At 38.5% G+C, this 8,492-nt stretch overlaps 1 protein-coding gene across 1 annotated transcript; it reads right to left on the reverse strand.

The window, feature by feature from the left end:
- Positions 1 to 7,635: 7,635 nt before the first annotated feature.
- LOC107013535 lies at positions 7,636 to 8,221 on the reverse strand. Its single transcript, XM_015213425.1, has 2 exons — positions 8,022 to 8,221; positions 7,636 to 7,912 (listed from the first exon to the last, which is right to left on the reverse strand). Exons 1-2 carry the CDS (start codon positions 8,219 to 8,221, stop codon positions 7,636 to 7,638), a joined length of 477 nt encoding a protein of 158 aa, XP_015068911.1.
- Between the last annotated feature and the right edge of the window lie 271 nt (positions 8,222 to 8,492).

The raw sequence follows: 8,492 nt of genomic DNA on the forward strand, positions 1-8,492 counted from the left end.
GGGTGGGGTGAAAAAATAAAAAATTTAAATTAAAAATAATTTTTGAATATATTTTTTTAACAAAAAAAATATAATTTGAAGTTGGAGGAAAGTTTTGGAAAATGTTTTCCTTACTTTTTGAAGGGAAGTCATTTTCCTCGATTTGGGAATCATTTTCCAAAACTTTTAGCCCAACCAAACATGAGGAAATTGAAAAACCAAACACACTCAAAATGTCGATTGGAGTTCATCAAAGAATTGGAGAATACTTCTTCTGTATCTAGCCTTGTAGCTTATTCGGAAGATATTCAGTCACCTAAGGCATTCAACGAACTTTTTCATATTTGCTGCCCCAAGGTAGTCGCGGAGGTGCAATCCGATACTCCCATCAAAATGCTTGATGAAGAAGCATCAGGCCCTGAACGCAACAATGTCCAACTTTCGATGAATGTTCCCAAAAAATATGTCAAGGAGGTACATTATTGCTAATTCTCTGGATACTAACTCAAGTAAACAGAAAATTGAATTAGAAAACTTTAACGACATTTATCTTCGTGAGTTTTCTTTGGATCCTGTGATTATTAAGGAGCCATGTCATTGTAAAATTTTTCTGAAGATTAAAGATATAGTTTCACCGAGTATGTCTTTGGATGAAATGTTGCTTGTTGTGGATCATGGAAAATCTATAGATATATTCCATGGACACAGTGTTTTATATCAATTTTTTACTTAATCCTAATGTGGATTCCTCTATTGTATCTGTTCAAAGAAATGCAATGAATTTTTATGTATGGGATCCGTGGATTCATTTCAACACCATGGATCCAACAGGTTATACAAATACCGTAAATGTGTCTCTACTATAGTTGTTGGGATCTACTAACACGTTTGACTTCATTCTATTTGTTAATTGTACAACTCAAGTGTGGGGATCCTGTTGACAATCGTGTATGAATTCCTACGGTGTAGAAATATATGAAAATAAAATGATTGGTGTAGAGATTATTGGAATATCACTGACAATTGTGTATGAATTCATACACTGTGGCAATAATACTCATTTAGAAAATGAGGGATCACAATCTTCTCGTGATGTCTTGGACTCAACTACAAGTACCTCAAAATTGGTACCCATAGAAGATTGGAAAGCGCTTGTTAATTGTTTGACTCCACAACGGAGGACTATTACTATAGTCGTGATCAACAAGAGTTACAAAGAAGTTGTTGAGCAGTATTATCTGCAACATCTACAGGTGCATTTCGTGATGCAACGAGAAACAAAATTTTGGTTTCTACTTTTGTCATCGTCATATTATGAGCTTCTTCAACCTTACATGCATACTCTATTTGAATTGACCACTACAACATCAAACAAAGATGAGGATGTTGTTGTCACGCTCGGAGCCTACACCCTGGACGTGGTCGACACTCGAAGACCATTGCTGGCCCCAAGCGAACCCTTAGCCTAGCTTTCTTAACTCAGTGGAAAACTTACTCATCTCAAATAAAGAATTTAAAAACATTCTTATAAGATAATTTAAATAACTGTCTTGGCCAAAATGGCAATTAAGTCTCAATACTATAACATGCGAAGTATAAGATAAAAGAGACTTCAAAATTGAACTACTAGATTATCTATGAAGCCTCTAAACTGACTGAAATGAATATTAGGACAGACCCCACAACATACTGATGAACTAAGCTAGAAAAGCAAATGAAAAGGATGTTCTCAGGAATGCAAGGAGGCTCACCACTGACTCTGGAGCTCAATCTGGATCAACAAAGTGCTGCGTGCTGATCCTGGTTACCTGCGTTTGCATCAGAAAATGATGCAGGCCCACTGGGCATCAGTACATTGAATGTACGAGTATCCGAGTTGGATTTCTAAACACAACTAATAGGCTTGAAATGGAGTAAGGATGAACTTACCTTGGCTCAAGTTAACTAATAAGATAACAACTCAATATTTATCAATAAGCACATATGCAATATATATATATATATATATATATATATATATATATATATAAAACTGGTAAACAGGGTAAACTCTTAGTTCATTAAAGATGAAACAATAATAAACTCACATTACTTATATATGAAAGCAATATAGTTTTCTGTGGGAGTTTTTCTAACCGATAACCATCACTATGAGCCTACGTGATGATACATCGTCTCGTCCATGCTGCCAGAACTTTCCTATACTTTGCCGTCGCATAGGACACCCTCAACCTAGTGGACCCACTGGATAAACTTACGTAATCATCTAAAAAGTATGACACGTTCATACCCATGATGGCTACATGGTTTACATGGGGACTTGAGTAATCTGAACTCTCATTCCCACATCGGTGCTCAATACTACTCCCAAAACCCCACTGGATAAACTTACGTAATCATCTAAAAAGTATGACACGTTCATACCCATGATGGCTACATGGTTTACATGGGGACTTGAGTTATCTGAACTCTCATTCCCACATCGGTGCTCAATACTACTCCCAAAACCCCACTGGATAAACTTACGTAATCATCTAAAAAGTATGACACGTTCATACCCATGATGGCTACATGGTTTACATGGGGACTTGAGTTATCTGAACTCTCATTCCCACATCGGTGCTCAATACTACTCCCAAAACATACTTTAGCTCATACTTTTTATAAAATTTCCTTCCTTAGGGTTGAGATATTTTATTTAACCCTTTAGCTTTAAGAAGCTCCTTTTTGGAAACAATGTTCCCCTCTTTAGTTCAAAACTCTTTTGGAACTTTTTAGTTCCTTTTTAACTTAAATGTGAAACATTTATCAACTTTTAGGGAATACTTAGTCCCCCTTACAACTTTAGAGAAATGAACTCAATTATTGCTTTTGACTTAACTTGAAACTTTAACTCTTAGTGAATACTTACTTCTCTTATAACTTATGAGAATTTAATTCAGCTCTTGTTCTTTACTCAACTAGTAACTTGAGCCTTAAAACAAAGTTAAAATGATTGTTTAATACTCTTTGAAAACTTTAAGAACTCACTTTGACTTACTTCTTAACTTTTAAACTCGACTCTTAACTTCTTTTACTATGATTTAGCTTCCCTTGAATTGGATTATAGATTCAAGGATCATGATCTCATGTTTATGGATGATTTCATGATGTTTAGAGTTTAGATGTACTGTAGAGTGTTGGAATCAACTAGAAATGAAAGGTACATCACTTAGGAACTAGTATGATAAGGTAGGGAAAGAACAGGGCCTCCCCGGGGTCTTGGTGCAATGAGAGGCGCGGGGAGCTAGGGCCTGTTTGACAAACCCTTGTATGGGCCGCTCTGGCTGGCGCGACGCGGCAGGGCCTGTCAGACAGAGCCTGCCCTGAGGGCTTTGGCAGGCACAACACCCCAAGGTGCTATCTGACGGGACCTACAACTTTTCTTCTCCTTTTTTCATCTCTAAACCTCCTAAATTTCCATGGATCCCACCCCACACACTTAGGATCCCTAAATACCTCATTACCCAATAAATTAGACCCGAAAACAATGCGGAAACATCAATTAAACCTACTAGAGATCAACTACAATTCAACCAACAAGAACTTCACAACTTTTCATCAAGAACTTCAAGATTTTCATTCAAACAAACTCTAATTTGATGTATTGAATCAAATTGGGGTATGGGTGAAGGACCCAACACCGAATGGTCTCACATACCTTAATAGGGATCACCCCTAACGAAATCCACGCAACAATCTTGGCTTTTTTTGGACAATTTCTTGATCTTCCTTATCTTTTATTTTTCTCCCAAGCCCTAAGTGTTCTAGGTTTTTCTAAAACTGATTTGGGAGTTGGTTTTATCCCTAATATAACCTTAAAACGAATTAGAAAATACTAGGGTAAAATGACAATTTTGTCCTTACTAAAATTCGTGTTGGATTTTCCTCATCTCAACAGCCCAACATCCGAAAGACATATCTCCATCACACGACCTCGATATTTTTCCAAACTCAGACGGCTTTGGAAAGATCATCCCAAGGTCTTTCCAGCCATATAAAGAACTCATCCAAACTCATCCTGATCTGGATGTTATGGCTGTTTGAAACTGACCAAAACTCACTTTTGAAAGTTGAAAATTTTCCAAATATCCCTACTTATTTCCAAAAATGATTATTTGTTGGTTTCTTATCTTAATCTTAGTTATTTCAAGTTACGAGATGTTACAATATTTCCCCCTTGGGAACATTCACCCTCGAATGAGAATTTTTTCACTAAGCTAAGAGTAGTAACATCATTTCAACACTCAACAACCAAAAGCAAGTAATAACCTGCTTTTACATAGCCTTATAAAGTGCTAAGAAGAGAATTCAGTACCTTGATCTGCATCCTCTCCGGATTCAAAGAGATGTAGATCTCTCTTCTTCATATCCTCCTCAACTTCCCAAGTTGCTTCTTCAACGAATTAGTTCCTCCAAAGGACCTTGCCTAAAACAACTTCCTTTGTCCTCAACTTGCGAACTTGATGATCCAAAATCTGAACTGGAATTTTTTCATAGGATAGGTTATCCTTAATACCAACATTCTCTGTTGGTACTATCAATGAAGGATCACCCAATCATTTCTTCAACATAGAAATACGGATTACCAGATGAACCACCGCTAAACTCTTGGGGTAGCTCCAACTCATAAGCCACATTACCCATTCTCTTGGAGATTCTATAAGGTCCAATATACCGGGAACTAAGTTTTCCCTTCTTACTAAACCACATAACTCCTTTCATGGGTGAAACCTTAAGATACACCTAATCATCTACCTCAAACTCTAATGACCTTCTCCTAACATCTGTGTAGGACTTTTGGCGACTCTGTGCCGTCTTCAATCTTTTTTGAATCACTTTCACCTTCTCCATAGCTTGGTGAACTAGATCTGGTCCTATCAACCCTGCTTCACCAATTTCGAACCACCCCATAGGAGATCTGCATCTTTTCCCATAAAGAGCTTCATATAGAGACATTTGGATGCTCGAATGGTAACAGTTGTTGTAAGCGAACTCAATGAGAGGTATTTGATCATCCCAACTTCCTTTGAAGTCGATCCCATAAGCTCTTAACATGTCTTCTAAAGTATGGATAGTATTCTTTGCTTGTCTATCTATCTAAGGATGAAAAACAGTACTCAAATTCACCTTTGAACCTAAACCTTTCTGGAAAGATTTCTAGAATTGTGTAGTAAATTGTGAACCTCTATATGAAATAATAGAGATGAACTCCATGAAGTCTTACCACTTCTTAAAGGTACAACTTAGCATAATCCTCGACCGAATAGGTAGTCTTTACCGGCAAGAGATGGGCTGACTTTGTCATTCTGTCGACAATCACCCAAATAGATTTATGTTGCCTTCGAGATCTTGGCAAGCCTGTGATGAAGTCCATATTAATCATCTCCCACTTCCATTCTGGAAGTTCTATATTTGAGCTAAACCTCTAGGCCTTTGGGCTCCACTTTCAGTTGCTGACAATTTGAACACTAGGCAACAAACTCAGCGATATCCTTCTTCATACCTTTCCACCAATATACCTCTATCAAATCACGGTACATCTTGGTGGAACCCGGATGAATGGAATATCTGGAGCTATGCACCTCCTCCAAGATCCTCTCTTGGAGTCTATCCACCTTAAGCACACATAATTTGCCTTGGTACTTCAGACACCATCTCCCCCTTGTTCAAAGGTCAATACTCTTTGCTTATGGACACTTGCCTTCAAGTAAAGCAAAATAGGGTCTTGGTCTTGCTTCTATTTTACCTCTGACACTAATAAGTATTCATCCCCATTAGTCACCACTATGCCTCCATTTGTGGAATCCATAAGTCTGACTCCCAAACGTGCGAGTTTGTGTACATCTTTATCTAACTCCCTCTACTCTTTCTCGACATGGGAAGTATTTCCCATGGACAATCTGCTTAAGGCATCAACAACCACATTAGCCTTACCTGGGTGGTAAAGAATACTCATTTCATAATCCTAGAAAAACTCCAACCACCTTCTCTGTCTGAGGTTGAGTTCTTTATGAGTAAACACATACTGGAGTCTCTTGTGATCAGTGAATATATCAACATAAACACCATACAAGTAGTGACACCATATATTCAAAGCAATCACCACTACAACCAATACTAAGTCATGAGTCGAATAATTCTTCTCATGAATCTTCAATTGTCTGGAGGCATAGGCTATAACCTTGCCATTTTGCATCAACACACAGACCAAGCCAACTCTTGATGAATCACAATACACTACAAAGCCTTGAGTACCCTCTGGTAAGGTTAAAACTGGAGTGGTAGTCAATATCTTTTTCAACTCCTAAAAGCTTTTGTCACAAACTTCAGACCATTGAAACTTGACCGTCTTCTGAGTTAGCTTGGTCAATGGAGAATATATAGATGAGAATCCTTCAACAAATCTACTACAATCCCCAGCCAAGCCTAAGAAACTTCTAATATCTATCGGAGATATGGTTCTAAGCCAACTCTGAACTGCTTCAATCTTCTGAGTGTCAACTCGAATCCCTTCACCAGAAATAATGTGGTCTAAGAATGCCACAGACTTAAGCCAAAACTCACACTTGGAGAACTTGGCATATATCTCCTTATCCTTCAATGTCAGAATGATCCTTAGGTGACTAGCGTGATTTTCTTCATTCCTTGAATAAAGCAGTATGTCATCAATAAAGACGATGACAAATAGATATAAATAAGGTCCGAAATTCTGTTCATGAGATCCATGAATGTTGCAGGTGCATTCGTAAAACCAAACAACATAACCAAAAATTCATAATACCCATACCATGTTCTAAAACATATGATAGCCTAATCTGAGGTCAATCTTTGAAAAGCAAGAAGAACCATGTAGTTTATCGAAGAGTTCATCTATCCTTGGAAGAGGATATTTATTCTTGATGGTAACCTTATTCAATTAACAGTAGTCTATACACATCCTAAGGGACTCATCCTTCTTCCTAACAAACAAGACTGGAGCGCCCCAAGGTGAGACACTTGGTCGAATGAAGCCTTTATCTAAGAAATCTTTCAAATGCTCTTTTAGTTCTTTTAACTATGCTAGTGTTATTCTGTATGGCGGAATAGAGATAGGACGAGTATCTGGGATGATATCTATGCCAAAGTCTATATCTCTTTTGGGAGGGACTTGGGGTAGATCATCAGGAAAGACTTCTGAAAACTCACTGACTATAGGAACTGACTGAAGGAAAGGTAGCTTAACACTTGAGTCATTAACTTGGACTAAGTGATAGATACACCCCTAGAAACTAACTTTATCGCCTTAATGTACGAAATGAAACGACCCTTAGGCACTGTTGATCTACTAGTCCACTCTATGACTGGCTCATTAAGATTTTGAAACTTGACAACTCGAGTTCTGCAATCCATCGATGCATAATAGGCATGGAGCCAGTCCATACCTAGAATGACATCAAAATCTACCATGTATAACTCTATTAAATCAGCAATGATACTCTTGTGATTGATGGAACAGGACAATCATGATAAACTCTTTCCGCTAGAATAGATTCCCCAACAGGTGTAGAAACACAGAAGGGTTCACAGAGTTTTTTCAGGAAGAATCTCAAACTGATTTGCAACATAAGGGGTTTTTTAAGTAAATACTTTGATAATACCCGTGACAACATCTGGAGAGTTCTCTTGTTCTTGGCAATTATTGAGAGCATACAAGCGGTTTGTTCCTCCGCCAGTACCATAAGTAGCTCCCTTAGGTGAAGCCCTGCCTGGTGGAGAAGCTGATGAAGACTGAGCTCTATTGCCTGGATTTCCACCAACTTGCTTATTCTTGGGACACTCTCTCATGAAGTGACCCTCTTGACCACACTTCAAACAACCTATCTGGCCATTACGGCAATCTCCAGGGTGGTTTCTACCACACTTAGTACATGTAGGAGCCCTACTTCTTCATTGTGCCACACTACCTTGAGACTAAGCTAGTCTCATCTTGAAGTGTTGTGAATTTTGGCCACTATACTCACCTCGGTTTCTGGGGCGCAGGTGCACTAGCAGATTGTGGTGCATGCCCCTTTGATTTGTGAAATTGTGGTCTACTTGAACCACCCTTCTGTTGACCACACTCACTCCCAGTCTTCTCTTTCTTGTTTCGGTATTCCTCTCTGTCCCTCAGCTTCTTCTCTTCAACTTGATGCACATAGACCATTAGCCTAGATATGGCCATGTCACCAATCAACAGCCCAACGCACGATCCAACCCAGCAATAAACAAGCTCATTCTGCTCCTCATATCTTTCACCATCTCCAGAGCATAGCAAGACAGTTGGGTGAACTTCAACCCATACTTATGAACACTAATGGAGTCCTGTTTCAAAGTGAGGAACTCGCATACCTTTTCATCATTCAGTTCTCGAGGAAAGAACCTCCTTAAGAAGGCTTCTTTGAAACAATCCCAACTTAAAGGTGATGCGTCCTCAGCTCTGCCTTCCTTCCATT

Source organism: Solanum pennellii, chromosome 3 (genome assembly GCF_001406875.1).
Source record: "Solanum pennellii chromosome 3, SPENNV200".
NCBI classification, from domain to species: domain Eukaryota; kingdom Viridiplantae; phylum Streptophyta; class Magnoliopsida; order Solanales; family Solanaceae; genus Solanum; species Solanum pennellii.

Coding starts and splice junctions, on each gene's coding strand:
- LOC107013535 (XM_015213425.1), bottom strand. CDS start 8,221: ATGGCCATATCTAGGCTAATGGTCTATGTGCATCAAGTTGAAGAGAAG. Junction 7,913..8,021: donor CCTGCGCCCCAGAAACCGAG/GTGAGTATAGTG, acceptor TAAGTGTGGTAG/AAACCACCCTGGAGATTGCC.